This window comes from Eschrichtius robustus, chromosome 6 (genome assembly GCF_028021215.1).
Source record: "Eschrichtius robustus isolate mEscRob2 chromosome 6, mEscRob2.pri, whole genome shotgun sequence".
Classification (NCBI taxonomy): domain Eukaryota; kingdom Metazoa; phylum Chordata; class Mammalia; order Artiodactyla; family Eschrichtiidae; genus Eschrichtius; species Eschrichtius robustus.
In genome coordinates, this window is record NC_090829.1 from 52,405,961 (window position 1) to 52,426,651 (window position 20,691).

At 40.5% G+C, this 20,691-nt stretch overlaps 1 protein-coding gene across 1 annotated transcript in view; it reads right to left on the bottom strand.

Moving 5' to 3' along the window:
- Positions 1-4,279: 4,279 nt before the first annotated feature.
- NCEH1 (neutral cholesterol ester hydrolase 1) overlaps positions 4,280-20,691 on the bottom strand; it is a 64,737-nt gene continuing 48,325 nt past the window's right edge. Inside the window, exons 4-5 of the mRNA XM_068546254.1 lie at positions 9,987-10,158; positions 4,280-8,054 (exon numbers count right to left, since the gene is read on the bottom strand). Coding sequence (XP_068402355.1) covers positions 7,437-8,054; positions 9,987-10,158 — 790 coding nt within the window. The 3' untranslated portion in view covers positions 4,280-7,436. The remainder of the gene's footprint in view (positions 8,055-9,986; positions 10,159-20,691) is intronic.

Genomic DNA, 20,691 nt, shown 5'->3' on the forward strand with positions numbered 1-20,691 from the left:
AAGCAAGGTAGAGAAAAAGATCTTCCCCTAGGACCCTTATCTTCACTCCCCAGAGGTAACCAGTTAAGTGTCTTGTATAACCTTTAATCATTTTCCTACGTACCTTACCTATAATGCTCCCTGATCTTTTCCCTCTTGGCATCAATAAAAGAACAGAAAGCTGATCTTCTTATTATTACTATACCTAGAGGGATACATTTAATAATATCTAACATTTAACTTGTAAAAAATGAATGAACAGAAACCTCAATCAAATAGAGTTGGGAGACCAGAAGGGGGCGCTCTTGTGCCCTGTGGCGATAGTAGAGCCCAAAAAGAAGACAGCCTCCTTTTCTTACCCACAAGGACTCAACCAATGAAAAGCCACTGGACTCTTTGTTTACTAAATAGTCCTCCCAAGTTTCCTTTTCCTCTCTGTAAAAGTATTCTCCTTTCCCTGCCATACTGGGACTTGCACGTGGATCACCATAGCCGCAGACCCTGAATTGCAATTCTCTGCTGATCCCGAATAAACCCATCATTGCTGGAGAAATATCTGGCAGCCTATTTGTCTCAGGTTAACAAACTCATAACTTAAAAAAAAATGTCCTTCTTTAGCTTTATTTTTTAAATAGTCCTTTGAGGCAGACAGCAAGGTAAGCACTATTAACTTTCATTGAGTGAACACATGGATACACTGAGGTTGAAAATCATGTCCTCAGGTTTCATTGAAATTGACTAAATAAATAATAGCTATGTAAGAGTTCCTATTGTATTTGCTTTAAAATAATTGAGGAGATTTTCCATTAAGTCACATGGAGGGATTTTCTTTTAGAATTCAGAGTTCTTAGGGAAAGACCGTCAACCCTAAGAAAGTAGAATGCCTCAGAAACACTGACAGAAATGCCAAATCACTAATCATGTTTTTTACTTTTTTCCTCAACTGCCAGGGGACTCAGAGCCAAACCAGAAGTTAACCACAACTGATTTTTCTATTTGGCATATTTTTGTTCTTTTCCTTGGCTATAAGCTCCCATTTCTATATCTCTATTTCATTGTATTTTTACATTATAAGCTGCTTCAAGTATTTTCATGGAGTAAGAAAGTTTAGATACCAAATGTAAAATAGATAGCTAGTGGGAAGCAACCGCATAGCACAGGAAGATCAGCTCGGTGCTTTGTGACCACCTAGAGGGGTGGGATAGGGAGGGTGGGAGGGAGGGAGATGCAAGAGGGAGGGGATTTGGGGATATATGTATATGTATAGCTGATTCACTTTGTTATACAGCAGAAACTAACACAACATTGTAAAGCAATTATACTCTAATAAAGAGGTTAAAAAAAAAAGTCTGGATAAATATAAATTAAAAATGGGGAAACCAAGGTACCAATAAAGACTTACCTAAATTCACTGAGAAATTTCTGGCAGAGCTGGAACTGGAATTGTGGTTTCCTCAATTCTAGTTCATGCCATTTCCTCTGTTCCACGTGAGCTGAATGGCAAGGTTTTTCCCCTTAACCATGGAACATATTACATCTGTTTTTAAAAGTATGGCAATACTAGACCGGGATTGACATATATACACTAATATGTATAAAATGGATAACTAATAAGAACCTGCTGTATTAAAAAAATAAATAAAATTTAAAAATTAAAAAAAAAAAGTATGGCAATACTGAAAATGTCACTGCTGAATGCTGTTTGAATTGAAAATGTGCTTTAGCTTTTGAAGGCCATCTAGCTCTACCTTTTCAAAGGTAGTTTCTTCCCAACTAAGGATTCATCTGGTGCTGTGTGCCGGGTTTGGCCAGCGGGCACAACAAAAGATGAAGGTCCTATATTTCCCGCTGTACTAAATGGTCCTTCAAAAATGTAGAACACCATTTTTCTGTCAGCCTTTTTCCAAATGGATGGCAAATACCTACCTTGAATAAAAACATGTAAAAAAAAAGACAAAACACTTTGGTGGGCAGAGAGGTGAGTCATGCTTTAACAAAGAATCAATGTGAGTGCTTTTTAGTTTTGTTTTTCTTTGTTTTGAAAATGCAGTCTTTTTCTCTAGGTACTTATGAGGATTTTAAAGTCTATTTAAAAAAAATACTCAGTTTAATTTATTCTGTGATTAAATATAGCATCTTTTTATTTACCTTTTATAAGCTGTTGGGAAATCTTTTCTTTTTAAACTCCAGGTGAAACATAAGCAGCAGCATGGAGGATGGCTAATGCCATCTACTTTCAAGAGTGCCCTCTGCTGGCAGTTGCCTTGAATTTTAAAAGTACTCTGTGGGCTCCAGGATTTCATTTGTTGACCAAATAAGTCTTTAATGCATGAGTAGAAAGAAAACATCTGCAGGGGGAAAAAAATCAAAACAAACAGAGATTTGTGTCTTAAGAATATAAATAAGCAAGTATATATAATAGCACCAGGCATAGTTTTACATGCCATTGAAAAGAAAGAACACTATGCTTTAATTGCAACAACATAAGAACATTTGTTCAGCAAAGACTTACTGAGTGATTATTCTGTGAGAGGCACTGTGTCAGGCACTGGGGTCACAAAAGTGATGCTGACATGACCCCACATCAAGAATCCCACCGTCTTGTGAGGGAGCTGGACCCACTAATAGCCAATTACGTGCCATGTGTTGAGTGCAATGTGGGACCAGAGGAGGGACACCTAAATATCCTGAGGAGGGAGGAGTTAGGAACGGCTTCCTGGAGCAGGCTGGCAAAGGAAGACAAGGAAAGGCAAAGAAAGGGCTTCTGGGTGGAGGGAAGAGTATTAGGTAAGAGAAATATGGCATGTGTCTCTCCATGGTGATAAGGTCAGCGTTGGCTGGCTATATAGCCTGGCACAGAATACAGGGCTTGCCATAGATGATGCTGTACAACAGCACTTCTTGACTGTTTTGGTCTCGGACCTTACATTCTTAAAAATTATTGAGGACCCCAAATAGCTTCTGTTCATATGAACTTTGTTGATGTTTACTGTATTAGGAATTAAAACTGAGAAATTGTAAACATAGTTATTCATGTACTTAATTACATGTTACCCTAAGCTATATTCTATGGGGGAAAAAAATCACTAAATTTTCCAAACACAAACGAGTGAGAAGTGTGGCATTGTTTTACGTGTTTGCAAAACTCTTTAATGTACGGCTTAACAGGAGCCATCTGGATTCTCATATCTGCCTCTACAGCCCACCTACTACAACGCCGCATGTCAAGTAGCAGCTGGAAAACTCCACTCTACACTTATGACAAAAAAACAGTAACAAATATCTAGTCTGGTAGGCAGCCTATGTGAGAAGATGGAGCTCTCAATCTGAAATACCAGTGGTGGGAAAATCCGGGAGGGACATTTCTTAACAAGACACAAAATGTCACCAGTCTCTCTAATGACACAACATGCTGAGTGACAGGGCTGAACAATACATGTATGCCTACTGGAAATCACATTTACATTTTCAATCTCTGAAATTTGGGGAATGTGGTGCTGATATCAGTATCTTCTAGATGTTTAAATAGGGGATCCATTGGAAAATATGAGATGTTATTTTTTTTTAAAAAATGGGGGATTAAACAAGAATGAAAATCACGAGAAAAAACAATATTAAAACACATAGAGTACATTTTAAATGCCCTAAAGGAGAATTGTTGCAACCATTAGTGGATCCCTTCAGCAAAATATAGCCACGCACCAGAGGTTTTGTTGGAGAAGATGAAAATAACTCTAATTGAATAGGAAAATCTAATTTACCCACACATATGTGACCATTTAGAACCAACACAAACAATTTACTTTGAAAAAAAAAGTTTTGCAAATTCCTATGATATTGAAGTGAACTAAGTAAAATGAACTCAAGCGTGAAATTATTAGCTTTGCTTGTAATGACAGAGTCAATGTGAAAACTTGCCTTCAGTGGTATCAATACTTCTTTGCCCGAACTAGTCAAATCCAAATTCATTTGCACTGTGATCAACCCTTCCTAATATGTGTATGGAAAGTCCCCAAATTGTCTCATGGCCTGCCTAGCTTTTATGAATATTCTAGCCAGTCCAAGGCGGGTTTCCAGTACGAGCAGCACATACTGTATCCAGACATGAAATGGATGTCATCAGAGAGGCCACTGAGTCCCTCTCAGTAATTGAAAGGCAGCTGGAGGACTCCAGGGGGCAGAAGATTTGGGCTGAATTGTGGCTAGGGATCTAGGATACCAAGAAAAAGAGAGGTGGGAACCAGAAAATGAGATGAGGGGAAGTGAAAGAGGCACATTTCCAGATGGAGACATTTTATTTACAAACATGAATCAAAACAGATTTATACTTTCCTACCTCCACAGTGGATTTTCATCTTACAAAATAGACTGGCTACCAAAATCCTTCATAAAATCTGCCTTGCCCTTTGCAGTGAGAAATAAGCAAAAAGTCAAAGGTGAAAAGGTCATGCATAAAATATTATATCCACCAAGATATACAACAGTCTTAACTTCTCCACAAATCAATGATAAAACAGTAACTCATTTATACTTCACTATATTTTGTAGCACTTCAAGATTTTTTCATCATATATTTATGGTCACATTTCACAAACAACAACGATATTATAAAAAGACTATCCATTTTTTCTTAAAATAGGAAAACAAAACAAAGCCATGACACTTAAAAAAAATCAATCTGCAGAGCATAAACATTTTTTATAAGAACAAAAATTAAAACAAAATAAACTGATTCCAAGCCAAAATATCTTCAGTATAAACTCTGTATGCTTCCCAAAGGAATTCTTAGCACTCAGATTTTTGGTTGGTTTAGCCTCTCTTGCATCTAGTGGTTTTTGTGTATCATGATTCCCAATTATTATACCAAGGAAAATCTCAAGGAAGACCTTCAAGAAAGGTCTGAGGTGGGATATAGTACAAGTCACTTTCTTTTATATATAAAAGCTTTGTTTATTTATTAATTTATTTATTTTTGGCCATGCTGCGTGGCATGTGGGATCTTAGTTCCCTGACCAGGGATAGAACCCAGGCCACAGCAGTGAAAACGCTGGGTCCTAAACACTGGGCCACCAGGGAATTCCCAATAAAAGCTTTAATGAAACTTAGATGCTTCATCAGAAACAGTGCTTGACCCCTTTTTTCTTTCACTCCCTCTTTTCACCTGAGAGAGCCCTTCGGAGACCTAGAATCATTCATTGTCTGTAGTTAGTACAAGATTTGGCTCACAATTCTTGGGGGGGGGGGAATGTCATTTTAAGGAATTCTGTGCATGTATTATATTTTCTTTGCTTTCCTAGAGGTGGGTAACCTCAAAATAAGGTCAGAACATTGGTTCCTTCAAATGGCATCAAAAAGAATAGTATTAAATGAGGAGGGTAGCTGTCATAGAGTAAGAACTAAAATCCCACGTTTTTAGGGGAAAAAACTGATCATGTACCTGTCTGTGTATATGGAATAATGACCTATAGAAACAAACACACACACAAAAAAAAACACTGTTGAAGAAGAGGCCAACACAGTTTTCCAGTCTGACAAAATGGTTGGAATTTATAGTTGGAAGACACCTCATAGATTAAGTAATTCAATTCTCTGACTTTAGAGGAGAGGGAAAACAGGCCCGGAGACGGTAAGTGACTTGCCTGAGTCCATTAGCATGTTAATTTGTATGATTATTTTTATACATACACAGGCACACAGACAGATACTCACTGTTGCATTTACTTCTGTCTTGTACATAAAATGCTCCTGACTTAAATAATAAATGAAAAATAAACATGCAGATTTTCACTTGTTATTTCATCCTCCTAAGTAGGAAATACCCATCTTTCAAATGAGTGAAAAGGCTCTACTTTCTTTCCACTGATAAATTTATTGGATCATGACTTGGCTGTGTGGCCGCTCTCTGCAGTCTCTGAAAGTAGCACAGATTGCAGCAGTAGGAAGAGTGGCAGGAGGGAGGGCGAAGGTACACAAGTCAAGTCAGAATTGGGAGTTTCTTTCTATGCCAAAGATGTCCCACAGGCAGTGAAGGCTTCACATGAAATTAAGCCTGGTCTATTGTAACTTTAGACCTACCTGGAAGGCGATAATGAAGGGTGTCACCCAGAAGAGTATGAAGTAGTTCCTCTGACCACAGAGAGCAGAAATGACCAATGTGTGTCTTGTCTAAGCTATTGAACTATAAACTTAGATGACCTTACTAGGTGTAGTCATAGTTTCTAATTATTGTGATTTGTATATGCATATAAACATCAAAATATTTAGGCCTTATATATAGTAATATTAATAGCTATTTTACCTCTTTCCATAAAATTACATGTGGATATAATTCTAAAGTTGTTTTTTTTAAACCCTAAGGTAGTTTTTAAAAAAATCATTATTTTTAATATTCATTACTGACTTTATTCTGAAAAATCTTGTCTAGCTATATATATTAACATTAAATAACTTAAAAAAATAAACAATACAGTACATTATATATACCAAAATAGCCCCATTTTAAAGCCATGTAAGTGAAAAAGTTGAGTTTTCAAGAATAAACTAGACCCTCTAAAGCTATTTTTCATAATCTTAATATTAAATGTATCTTCTTTTCTGACTATGCCAAATATATACACACCACTCTTGGTAATTTATGTGAGAAGTATTCATTATGAAAACAATAGGTTGGTTCATTTGTCTGTTTTTACTTGTTCTGTAAAGGAAAATTTATTCTAAATCTAAATTAATTTGCTCCCAAAAGATCTCCCGCAGGGAGATGGCATAACCAAAAAACTTAACGATGTACAGATATCCAGTGCATGCAACCTCATAGTTTCTAATAATAGTGGTAGAAAGTAACTTTCAAGTATTATCATAATCCAACTGGACTTAGAGATAGCTATCACATAAAATTAACACTCTAAAGGAGGAAAGTCATTTGAGAAACTTGTCCTTGCTAGAACAGCTCTGCCAAAATTCCCACAGGAAACAAAGCCATCCATCCACAGAGAACAGAGGGCACTTGGTAGCCAGCACTGACCTTGAAGTGAACACATTTAACACTACTCTTAACTCAAAGTAAACTCTAGCAAGTTGAAGAGCCCACATTTTCTTTTTACTCATTAAAGGTCATCCACAGCTGGTAGAATTTCTTCTAAAAAGAACTTCTTGACGGAGGCAAGACCCAAAGCTATTTCCAGCTCCTAGCCCTGCTTTCTGCAGCTGTGGGTGTTAGTAGTAATTTGGTTAAAACAAGAACAGAGAGACTGGCTCACTTAGAGAACCAGATTCAGATGTTTTTGCACTTATGTTACTCAAAAGCATTTTTTAAAATTAAATTAACATAAAGTCTGCAGGGAATAGAGATTCCATAACTCAAGTAACGAGGGGAAATTAGTCAACTAAAGAGTGAATGTCTTTCCAAAGCAGGTGCAGGAGATCAAGAGGGGCTCAAGCCTTTTAGAAATTTCACTCCTTTACAAGTTTTGATCCAGCCACTTGATGTAACTATTCCTAGTCCGAATTCCCACTGAGAAGTTGGTAGGCCAGCTGGTGAAAATCATGCATCCGTGGAAGCCATCCTCAAAGTGATCAAGGGTCACCTCCACACCTGCACTCTCCAAACGCTTTGCATACATGATTCCATCGTCTCTTAGGACATCGTGCTCACAGGTTAGAATATAGGTCTTTGGGAGGTGCCGCAGGACTTCCTGGTCTGCGATGAGTGGGGCTGAGCGGGCATCCAGCAGCTGAGGGATCTCCTGGACGATCCTGGTGTTGCCGGTGGTCTGCATGACAGGCTTGTAGGTCTTTGTGATGGATGCGGGCAAGAGGGATGTCCAGTTTAGATGGGCCCTGAGGGCAGCAGCCTCTCCCACATCGAGTGAAGTGTGATTGTTAACTATCATTGCCTGGACAAAGTCATAGTTGCCGTTGAAGTAATCCACCCAGTACTTCACCATGACATAACGGGGCAGGATGGGGGTGTTCACATTTTGCTGATAAGAGGGCGTGTTAAAATCTAAAGCTTGAAGAACTGGATAAATTAAAGCTTGCACTTTGAGCTTGTTTTTTAGGTTGGCGTCTTGATTAAACTGGAGAAGAAAAAGCGAACACATTATTTCATTTTGAATGGCTTCTTTTACAGAAACCATACCCTTTAAAGTAGCCCAGTGCTTTACCTTGACTCAATCAAAGGGGTATAAGTGTTACATTTCTACCAGGCGTGGTATTAAGGAATGTAGTTTTAAAAATAAATAATTCCCCATCGCCACCACTACCACCACCCTTCAAGCTGCTGGATATTTACTGAGAAAGGTGTGATGTTTGCAACTCATAGTTCTGAGTGAACACTTCAAAGGTACATGATCTCTTAGGTCCTTAAACCCCCATCAACACTTTACTTGTATCTATCCTTTGGCATAATACTCACCCGGCTGGGTATTATGGATGGATAATGTGTGAATCTTATTTAGTTTTGTATTCCCTGAAAGGCCCCAAAAGGCAATGGCTTACTAGGGAGAAAAAACTAGTCTGACTCTTCCAGAGTAGACGGGTAGGAAAAGCTAAATGAACAGGTGATGGGACTCCAAAGTGTTTTAATAGGACCTCAGGGTGTCTCCTCTCGAGCCGTTAGTCCCCATGGCTGGTGAGAGGGTGAGAATTTAAATCGTGTTGGCAGTGCACCCTCCATTCTACTTAATGAGTATGTGCCTTAGAGTACAGTTGAGATGGAATGTGAATGAATCCCCCCACCCCGCAGAACTCCATTCGCCCTGGCCTCCCCAAAAGGCAAATATATTGCCTCACTGTGTAATTCTAGTGACTAAAATGATATATTTTTTACATAACATCTAAAAGGCAGCTAACTAGGTCACTGTGTTTCACAAGCAGCTAAACAATCTTCAAGGTAACATTAGGCATACAATTTTGTTTCACACTGCACTTTAGAACCCCATCCCGAGGGAAGATGTAACTGCTCTGTAAAAGTAGGAGGAAATGATCAGTTAATAGTATTATTAATGTGTGCCAAGAACTGTATATACTTCATATCACTAAATCCTGGCAACAGTCCTGCAATCAGATGGCATGAGCCTCGTTTTCCTGAGGCTCAGAGAGGTGAGAGGACTTGCCAAAGCCCCACAGCTCTCACAGGGGGGCCTGGATTCCATCCTGGTTGTGTCCGGTTCTAAAGCCCATGATGCTCTCCCCACTGTACCAGGACTTTCTTCTTACCGCTTTGGACGTGTGGATAGCAAACCCACCAACGCCAAGCGGAGAACAAAGTTCTTTATTTATAGCAAGAGAGAAGAAATCAGGACATGCCACAAATGAAAAGGCAGATGCTACTTGAGAATGCCAAAAGAAATTTGGAGGTAAGAAGACAGAGATGCTATTCTTAAATTATTTAACCCAGAAAAGGAAGAAAATGTACTTATCTTTGAGTCTACACAGCTGCCCACAATTGGGGATGCTACTACAGCTAGACAGTTTTCAAAGAATTTAACCAGCTAGAGCTCAGACTAACTTGTATTGTAACATTTAAAGTGGATGAAACATTTAACTCTTTCTTTTATATTAAAAAAAAAAAAAAACCTTTGGGAAACACTTTTAAATTTTTTAATTTGGCTCAAAGTTTAAGGAAACAATCTTAGCAATTGGAATTTAAGCAAAATTATCTTGTTTTGTAAGTCCAACATGGAAAAGGAGCAGAAGATACTTAATTTCCATGCATATCCCTGAGGAGTAAGGGAGCCCTCTAAAATGTTAGCCCTCCTCTCACATTACTCACCTTAATTGTAATCGGGGCCCTTCCAAGGACTCAGAGATTACAATTCTTTCAATGACCCCTCTTCCTACTTCAAAAGATCTCTGAGAGCTTTCCAAGTGCAGTCATCTGAATTACTTGGCCCCCAAGTGACCAGCCCACCCAGCTAGGCCTTTGCCATGCCTAGTGGACGACCTGTTGGTCTGCTGAACATTATCACATGCTCTCCTTCCACCAGCACCTCAGGGCTCTCTGTTACCTGTTGGCCCAGGGCAGCCGCCAAATTCCCACCAGCACTGTCACCAGAAACGCCGATTCTGCCTGGGTCAACTGAATACTTGTGCAAGACTTCTGGCTGCAGGAAGTACTTTGTGGCACGTATAACATCATGAATTTGCTCAGGAAAGTAAACCTTTGGAACTAGCCTGTATCTGTGAAAACAAAAATTGTATTCATTTAAGGACTTCACCAAGTCTTTATAGGCCATTTAAAGTTTAAGGGAAAACTGGTTCTTTTGAAGCCAGAAACAAACAGGTAAGGAATTATAATAAATATAAAAATAAACCATTTTCTTGCAATTCAAATACTTACTTTTAAAAAGTAATGATTTTGTCATAGTAATTTTTACTGTGGGCCACCAAACAAAACAAAACAAACAAAAACAAAAACCTACAACCACCACCAAGGCAAAAACAAAACTTTGAAGTAAAAGGCAGATGTTGATTATTAAAATATAGATAGAACCACAAAAGATTCTGGAATTTTATTTCTGGAAGTCAGTGTTCCGTTCACAGCACCTCTGGGTTAGAAGGTGACTCGGCAGCACTAACCACTTCATTGGTCTCAAGTTTAATGAGTCCATATGGTATTCTTCATGATTTACTTGATAAATATAGTAAAACTGTACTCCATTGAAGAGGTCATGCCAGCACGACATTAAACCCAAGCAATGTATTTGCTCCCTGGAAGGCTGGAACTAAAACGTCAGCTGTCAACCAGCAAAAGGGAAACCAAGGGCTTCCCTGGTGGTGCAGTGGTTAAGAATCCGCTTGCCAATGCAGGGGGCATGGGTTCGAGCCCTGGTCTGGGAAGATCCCACATGCCGCGGAGCATCTAAGCCCATGTGCTACAACTCTGAGCCTGTGCTCTAGCGTCCGCGAGCCACAACTACTGAGCCTGTGTGCTACAACTACTGAAGCCCACGCGCCAGAGCCTGTGTTCCGCAACAAGAGAAGCCACTGCAATGAGAAGCCTGTGCACTGCAAAGAAGAGTAGCCCCCGCTCGCCGCAACTAGAGAAAGCCCGCGCGCAACAGCAAAGACCCAACGCAGCCAAAAATAAATAAATAAGATAAATAAATTTTAAAAAAAAAAGGGAAACCAAGTTTCCAGATGGCCCATGGCAGGCCTGCTGGGACACTTCTGGGGCTTCTCCTACTGCCCCACTTTGCAAGATTAGAGTCCCTCTGGGATCCTGCTCTGTACACTTAGTAGGATTCAGATTCCCTTAAGAGCCCCAAGAGCCCTGGCTTTGTCAAATGCCCCACCTATATATAATATCACCTTACAAATCCATTGGTAGTCTCGGCTTGAGGTGCCCTCTCAGCCTCCACCCTCCTTATTTCTCACTCATCCTTTAAGCTTTACTTGAGGGTTTGCCTTCTCCAGGAAGCTCTCCTTGACCACAACTCCACTTGCTTCTGGGGCTCAGCTGGCTACCATTCCTTGATACTTCTATGTGCTGGGGTATATTGCTCATATTGCCTCATAGTAACATGATTTCTTTCCATATTTCCTCTTAAGAGTGTGTTCTCTGATATCAGGGACTATGTGTTTCCAGTGTATATCTATCAATGTGCTGAGCACATAATCATGCATCTAGTAAAACTTTTCTAAGTATTAACATACCTTCATTTTGCAAGTGAAGAAACTGAGGCATAGAAAAACTACTTGATTTGTAAAATAAACCAAACACAAATCAAAACAAGGTAGGATAGGAACTAATTAATTAAAACCTAATAATAGTCAGCTAATACTCAAGTCTTTTGATTTCCAATTTGTAATGAGCATATTTATTCTCAGAAACTAGTTTTTTCTATACTACTCTATATAAGGTCATTCATTTCCCCCATCTAAATTCCAGATAGTTAATTAAATATCTTCACATTCTGGGAATTCCCTGGTGGTCCGGTGGTTAGGACGCTGTGCTTCCACTGCAGGGGGCACGGGTTCGATCCCTGGTTGGGGAACTAAGATCCCAAAAGTTGCACAGCACAGCCAAAAAAAAAAAAATCTTGACATTCTGTGCAGACACAATCAAGCTGACAAATATTTGTGAAATGCTTTGATAAGTAGTGAATGTAGATCTGCTCTTTCAGGAATTACTATATTTTTAAAACACAAAATGCAATAAGAAATTCCCTTAGTGGTTGCCCTATAACAGATAAAATAAGTTTTCTAATTTCTTTTTTTTTTCCATCTGTGATGATCAAGTAATCATCTGAAATATTTTTTCTCCAGCTGACTTTCACAATGTCTTAGTGAAGCTGCTGCTACTTTACTTCATTCATTAATAATGGGTAGAAGGAGTAGGAGTACACCATTTTGTCCAATAGGTGGCGTCATCTCATATGATTCTATTTACCCTCAGTTCTGGGATGAGGTCTCAATTTGTTACTTTCAATATTACCAAGCTGAATTCTTAATTCTTTCAATGAAATAAGAACAAATGCACTTCATGACTCAAGGTGTGAAAATAAAGGCTATTTTGTCTCAGGAAGATTCCAGATAGCATGATAGACTATCTTCCTAGTGGCCCAAGAGGTCAGAACATATTTTGCTAGAACACATACGTGAATCAAATTTTCAGATGTTGTTTCACAAAAGGTCTTAATGACTTTGAATCAAGAGGAACTGGTAATCTAAAAACTATGCTACTGCCTCAAATCTTATGAGTTGATTAATAACTGGCTCAGATAACAGAGTAAACATCCTAGTCCTCTGGTGCCCTTGAAGATCTATCTCCTAAGTCTTCCTCCCCTTATCTTTGTTCATTCTGGAAACATTCTCTAGTTTTATACAATAAGAAGGGATACTATTTTCACGGACTGAAGGATGTAGTGAAACTAGATATTTTTAAGATGAGCCTTCAAAGTAGCTTGAAACTGACCTGAGAAGTATCACGAAAGTTCTGTAATATCATTATAGACACAGAAAACTGAGAGTCAGGAGGAGATTTCTGAGTAGCGTAGTCAAAGAAAGCATGCATAAATACATTTATCTGCTGCTTTTATTCAAGGCTGTGTCCCTGCAAAGTACTGAAGGACGAGTCCACCTTTTCTTTTTTCTTTCAATTGTAGATCTTGAGTGAAAGCACCTGATGAATTTGTGGCACATACAGTCTCAATTTGCCCAACTCAGGGAAGGATACATGACTCTGCAGTGTCAGCTTCTACCTACCTATTACTGCACGTGCCTCCCACTAGAAGAACAAAATTTGGTGTAAATTCAGGAATGAGGTTTACTCAATTTAATAAATATGTACACTCTATAAAAATTATCTTTTTCCTGCTATGTGAGGTACCTCACCAGGTACTCTACAGATGCTTCACTCAAATATCAGAGCAAACCTGTGGGTTTAAGGTTGAGAACATGAGGCTCAAGGGGGATGCATAACTAGTCTACAACAGCTAGTAAGTGGCAAAGCTGTGATCTGAATTCACAACTGACTTCAAAATCCACACGCCTCCCCCTTTTAAAATATTCTCATTCTTCCAAACCCACAGCCTTTAAATGTATGTGCGTATGTTCTCATTACCTCACCAAAGCAGTAAGTTCTCAAAACTGTAGATTTCTGACATCCCAGAACTTCTCTCATGATTTCAATGCTTTTGCAATATTCTCAAAACAAACCACCTGGCAGAGTACCTGGCACATGGTACATCTTTAATAAGATATTTTTATTCGTCCCAAACAAAATTTTAGAGATTTCTTTTATACTTTTTACATATAAAATATGTCATTTTATTACATACTATTATGGTGGGAAAAGTAATAAGCTATATGCCTTTAAAAAACATTAAAAAAAAGAAATTGTTCCTAACCCACCTACTCTTCGGGCACATCTCCAAGGACTGCCTGTATGCTCTGCATAGCTCAGAGTTTCTCAACTCTATATGCACCTTAGGATAATCTTGGGAACTTTATAAAAAAACACTGAGGTTTGAGCTCCTCTACAAAACATTCCAATTTATTTGATCTGAGGTGGGGCCCAGCACATCTATATTTGAAGAAAAATTCCCCCACGTAATTCTAATGTGCAGCCGGGGTTTAGAAATATTACTGAATCCAACCATACTGTCACTCTCCTCCGAACACAACTCCCTGTTCCTGTTCCCAATGCATTGGTCCTTCTCTCCATCCCCTATGCCCATCCCCCATTCCTCATCAAATGTTGCCATTGTTTAAGTCTCATCTCAAATGCCACTTCCTCCATGAAATCTTCTAAGAGCCCAGCCAAAAGTAACTCTCCTTTCTTGAAGCCCTCAAAGTCTCTCTTACAATAGGTCATAACAGACATGTCAACTTCCTCTAGGAGTAGACGGAAAGTCACAGCTACATACTACAGTTCGATGTATACCCACCTGAAATAAGCAGCACCATTTCTACAATCTATTACTTTATTACCTACTTTGTTAGTGACCAGGGAGACGGAGCAATGCTCAGAAAGACTGACAAATTCTTCCTTAAGTCAAAGGCAGATACACAAGCCCAGAGCTGAAGGGAAATGTGAGTTGCTTCCAAGACTAAGGATGTGGAAGCCCTGAATAATACTAGTGCTCTAAGAGTGCTGTAAAGTGCATTCTCCCTCAAAATAACCTAGCCTGGAAACACTGAGACAGTCTTCGGCAGCGGGCAAGGACACTGAGTTCTCTTCACGTAGTGCCAGTTAGGTGAAAGGTACATGTGATATTCTGGAAAGAAATTATACTCCTATTTGATTCAGGAGTGAGATAAAATCACATTCCATTTTGGCCTTTTTTTTTTTTCTTTTCCTTTTTCACTGTCTCCCAAGAAGAGCTCAGTAGATTCATCTTGAGAACATAAAAAGGCTAACATTCTCCTCAGTCTTAAAGAACCCGTATCAGTAGGGGTTATCTGAAACAAATCAACAATTACAGTCATATTGTGTTATTTGAGGGGGACAACTCCAGGGGAAGAATCTATTTATTCCTCTAATAGGTAGAAGCTTCCTTTCCATTAAAAGAATATATAATAAAAAAGTGGAAAGATTGTGAATGGATAATTGTTTCTCTTTCTATTTGTGCAATGAGGTTTGTGAATAAAGATTGAGGAAGGGTCTTCCTTTCTGTTTCTACTCTCAAAATTGGCTCTCGAGATAGCTTTGACTACTAGTCATTCAGCAAGGCAGAGCGGAGCTTAACAAAGGCTTGGCTGATTGGATAATAAGTACGTTCAGAAGAACTGACAGATGTCAGGATGTGTTACCAAAATCCTAGGAGTGATTGAACCTAGAATTGTGATCCGTTTAAATGATGTGATGCTCTGACGCTGTTTACAAGTTAAGACTTCCTGAGACGTCTCTATGGACACGGCAGGGAGCTCCCCAGGCCTCCCCTCCCCAATTCAGATATAAACCTCGCCTTTAACCTCGAGGGGGAATAGAGAGCCAAACATTCCCTCAGGTGGCTACAGAAGCCCAAGCAGGCTTGGTGCCAAGTCCCTCAGACCTCCTTTCTCTGTGTGATTTCAGAAGCTAAACAGAGCTCTGGGCTCAGGTGTGGGTGGAACTAGGCTCCCCAACCTCGCTGCAGTGTGCAGCACAGGCTTTCTGTACAGCTCCAAGCCCCCCTCCCCCCAAATTCTAAAAGACCTAAACCACAAGAGAGAAACCAGTGGATTTTTTTTTTTTAATGTTAGTAGAAAACAGAGCCAAGAAGACATTAGCTTAATATGTCTAAAAAGGAGATTCATTAGTTAATGATAGTGAAGGAACTAAAACAACCTACTTCTTAAAAGAAGCCTCAATATTATCTTTCTGTAGCATTAATAAATTATTTGTAACACTGGCCTTTGGGTTTGCTAATAAGGTAGCCTGGACTGAGTAAAAGGAAAGTTTTGGACAAATCTTCCCTTTCTTGGAGGGGAACCCTGAGGAACTCAGTCTGCCCGTCTCCCAGGGCTGCCCAGGTTGGGGTGAGGCATGAGGATTTCTGCGTGCAGGTCTGGGAAGAAGAGCAGGAAAAGGAGCAGAGGGAGAGTCACACAGCTAGGTCACCGTGGCTCGTGTCTTTGAGAGTATCTTGTTTGAACAACTATTTATGGAGATGTGTGTTGTATTGTGCCTCTAGAAGCTCTGTGATTTTGTCAGCTTGCACTCATCTAATTTTATGGATGAGCAGGACAGAGTCATAAAAGTCCCATTGCTTATAACTCTGTTAGCAGCAGACTAAGATACGCGGTCCAGCTTCTATTCTGTCTACGTGAGCAACGTTCTTCTTTACAGCTCTGTCAAGTTTTAAGTTCTCTGTGCATAGTGCCGCCTGATATTTGGTGGATGGGAATAGGTCTCCATTGACACAAAACAGAGAGTTTTAGTGTCGTAAAAACTTAGTTAAAAGCAAAACACAACTTGAAACCGTTTTTGACAACTAAAAAAAGCAATGTAAATGCCTTGTAGAATTTAGTAATATCTGACATGCCTACTTTGTTATTATCTCGCATTTTATCTTTTTGTAATTGAAGTATAATTGCCATACAATATTACATTAGTTTCAGGGGCACAACATAGTGATTCGACATTTATATACATTATGACATGATCGCCACAATAAGTCGTTACCATTTGTCACCATACATAGTTAATACAATATTACTGACTATACTCCCCATGCTGTACATTAGCATTTTATCTTTTAAAAAAAAGAAATTAGGGGGCTTCCCTGCTGGCGCAGTGGTTAAGAATCCGCCTGCCAATGCAGGGGACATGGGTTCAAGCCCTGCTTCGGGAAGATCCCACATGCCGCGGAGCAACTAAGCCCGTGCGCCACATCTACTGAGCCTGCGCTCTAGAGCCCGCGAGCCACAACTACTGAGCCCATGTGACACAACTACTGAAGCCCATGCACCTAGAGCCCATGCTCCAAAACAAGAGAAGCCACCGCAATGAGAAGCCCACGCACCACAACAAAGAGTAGCCCCTGCTCACCACAACTAGAGAAAGCCCACACGCAGCAACGAAGACCCAACACAGCCAAAAATAAATAAATAAAATAAATAAATTAAAAAAAAAAAAACAACTAGGGACTTCCCTGGTGGTCCAGTGGTAAAGAATCAGCCTTCCAATGCAGGGGACATGGGTTCGATCCCTGGTCGGGGAACTAAGATCCCACATGCTGCGGGGCAACTAAGCCTGCACGCCGCAACTACTGAGCCCACACACCCCAACTAGAGAGGCCACGGGCGGCAAACTACAGAGCCCACACGTTCTGGAGCCCGCATGCCACAACTAGAGAAGAGAAAACCTGCGCACCACAACGAAGAGCCCTCACGCCGCAACAAAAGATCCCGCATGCCTCAATGAAAATCTGGCATGCTGCAACTAAGATCCAACACAGCCAAAAAAATAAAAATAAATTAATTAATTTAAGAAAAAAGAAGAAAGAAATTAAATCTTCCTTTTCCCTGATGTCTTATGGTTCTAGTATTGTGTTTTATTATATAAACTACAGGTAAAAAGGTACCATATTATAGTTAAACTGCAATGAAGTTTATGAAAATAAGCTTATGAATATAAACTTCCTTCCCAGATTATGTAAATGAGGATACATCCATGTATCTTGGGTATTATTAGATGAACTCTTCCATTTATTTCACAAATACTTACTGTGCAATTATGTGTAAAAATAGCATAGTGTTGTAGAAGCTACTAAATAGAAGTCATGGCCTGTTTTTATACCTTGAGATCTTTGTCTACCTCAGTTGTTGGATCTGTTCCCAGAATCTTGAGCCAATAGCAGTGATGTAAACTCAGAAGTTCCAGCTCCTGGTGTTGCTTCATGTGAAGTGATTCCATCACCAGGGCTGCCCCCAACCCTTGCCTACCAGCTTCCTCAGATTATATCTAACCTTCCACAAGGCCACTCCCTACATGAAGTAAAGCCATGACACCACTACCCACTCCTGTTGGCCTCAAGGATAAGGAGCAGCTGTCTCCAGACAACCTCCCTGATAGGAGAAGGAATTCCAAGAGAACCAAGAGTCCACCATCCTTCTGAAGGCTCTCAGGATCATCCACCCTTATTTCTTATTTTCCTTAGTCATTGCCAGAAGCATAAGTCCCCCCATCTGTCTTCTCTCATATTTCATTCCCTTAATGCTCTCTGCCTCCTCCCGTCCTCCCAAGCCCTCTCATTACACCACTTTGGACTTCCATGACCAATTCATTCTGTCTAACTAGGTTCTGCTCATCCCTAGGAGCTCGATTCAAACCCTTCAAACTAGGTAAGATCTTACCTACTCGATGCCTCCATTACTACTTCACATCACTTATTACATTTAATATTACTTGTTCAAGGTTTGATTTCTCATCTAGATTGTAAACTCCATGAGGACAGAAATTATGCCTGTCTTACACTGTTATGCCACCAGAATTTAACACAGTAGCTGGCACATAACAGGAATTCAATAGGTGTTTATGGAATAAAAGAAAGAGGTGAGCAGTGAGAAGAAATATGGTCCCACGTTAGACCTCTGAACATACTTTCCAAGAGAAACATCACGATCATATGATGTTGGCTATACCTCAACTAGTGCATAGGTTATGTGGCTCTTTGTGGGTTGGCTCGCCTGGATGGATCCTAATCACCTTAGCTCATTATTTCTGCAAAGAAAAGTGCTGTGAGTTCCAAACACGTTGATAAATAAATTAGTTAAGTTGGACCTTTCTGTCCTATGGGTTACAGCACTAACCCTTCAGACTTGTCTAGTGATTTAGAGTATCAGAAACCCTTTTATCTCAAATGTCCAAACTGATTCTCATAACAACTCTCTGAAATCATTAACCCAACTCAAAGTGTATCTACTTATTAGCATACATGTTTAAGCCATGTACTGGGTGCGGTGGGCCCAAAGGAAAGAGGACATGATTCTTGTTCCCAGTAGCTCACGTTCTACATACACAGGAAAGATTCCTAACCCCATTTTGCACGTGAGGTTAAGTGACTTGCCTGAGATTACACAGCCTTGAGTAATGGTACTTGCCCACTGCTGTGATGCTTATCTGCTGATAAACCGGATGCTACATTGAATAGATATGGTGCAGTGGCAAGTGAAGATGAAAGCAGGGCCCTTCTATATTTTAGTTCTTTTTTTAAAAAAAAAATCTTCTTAAAAACACCCTATCCAGTGGAGCAGTGGTTAAGAATCCGCCTGCCAATGCAGGGGACACAGGTTCGAGCCTCGGTCTGGGAAGATCCCACATGCCGCAGAGCAACTAAGCCTGTGCGCCACAACTACTGAGCCTGCGCTCTAGAGCCCGCGAGCCACAACTACTGAAGCCCGCGCGCCTAGAGCCCGTGCTCTGCAACAAGAGAAGCCACCACAACAAAAAGCCCGCATGCCACAACGAAGACCCAACGCAGCCAAAAATAAATAAAGAAATAAATTTATTTTTAAAAAAAACCAAAAACACCCTATCCATCCTTCTTTGTTTTATGATAAGCATAGACTTAAAAGAACACCTGTGTTACTGGAGACAGATGCTAACAGGTGGAGAAGGGCATGTAGGAAGAGCTTAGGCATGTTGTCAGTTGCTTACATTAGCCCTGGAGGATAAGGCTTGTGTGGAGAATCCTTATGGTACCAAGTAAAACAAGTCCACCTTCTCTCCTTTCCTCAGGCCTTTGAGGAGCTGGAGCTACACAGGAAACCACTGAAGAGGCACTGAGCTAAGGCCAGCTCACCAGCACCAAGCTGCGGGGCCTTGCTCCATAATGGGGTTCAGCTGCTTAAACAGCCCTGCCTTCCTCTGGCCAGCTACCCAGGCCAGATGATACAATCGTTTACTTGAAGGTTCCTGAATTATAAAACTGCATCAAGGGCCCCTGAGTGATCTGGGAGGCCCAGCTGAGGATCCAGGGAGGCCTGGGAGCTGTCCAGAGCTGTCCAGTGCCACATTTGCAGAGGAGGAAGCCACAGCGTCACTCTGATTCTAAGGCTCCTGTTCACAGGGTCAGAGCTGCCTAAATGACTTAGGAGACCAACCCTTCCAAGGAACTGGAGAAGCAAGGATTCTCTTAGGTCTGCGATCTGGAGTAGCGGCAAGAAGGAGATGAGCTATGAATGGGAGTGCAGCTGGCAGAGAGAGGCAGCTGAGATTACACAGCCTTGAGTAATGGTAGAACTTTCCCACTGCTGTGATGCTTATCTGCTGATAAACCGGAGGCTACATTGAATAGACGTAGGGCATGGAAAGTGGATGATGTTGCCATAACCCTGTCACTCAGCATCATCAGCTTCCTTCAATATTAGTTTGATACTGGGTCAAAGAAGCATAGGAGCCTGGGGAGTGATTCCACCTGCCTCAAGTCCCCACTCCACATATGTGACTAAGTAGCTATGTGACCTCTTGCAGGTTACTTAATTTTTGGACCTCAATTTCCTCATCTATGAGGAAAATATCAAAATACTTACTTTGGATGACTTATACGAAAGTTAAGCAAGACTCTTTATTCATTCATTCCATAAATACATATTGGGCTTCCCTGGTGGCGCAGTGGTTGAGAATCTGCCTGCCAATGCAGGGGACACGGGTTCGAGCCCTAGTCTGGGAAGATCCCACATGCTGCGGAGCAGCTAGGCCCGTGAGCCACAACTACTGAGCCTGCGCGTCTGGAGCCTGTGCTCCGCAACAAGAGAGGCCGCGATAATGAGAGGCCCGCGCAC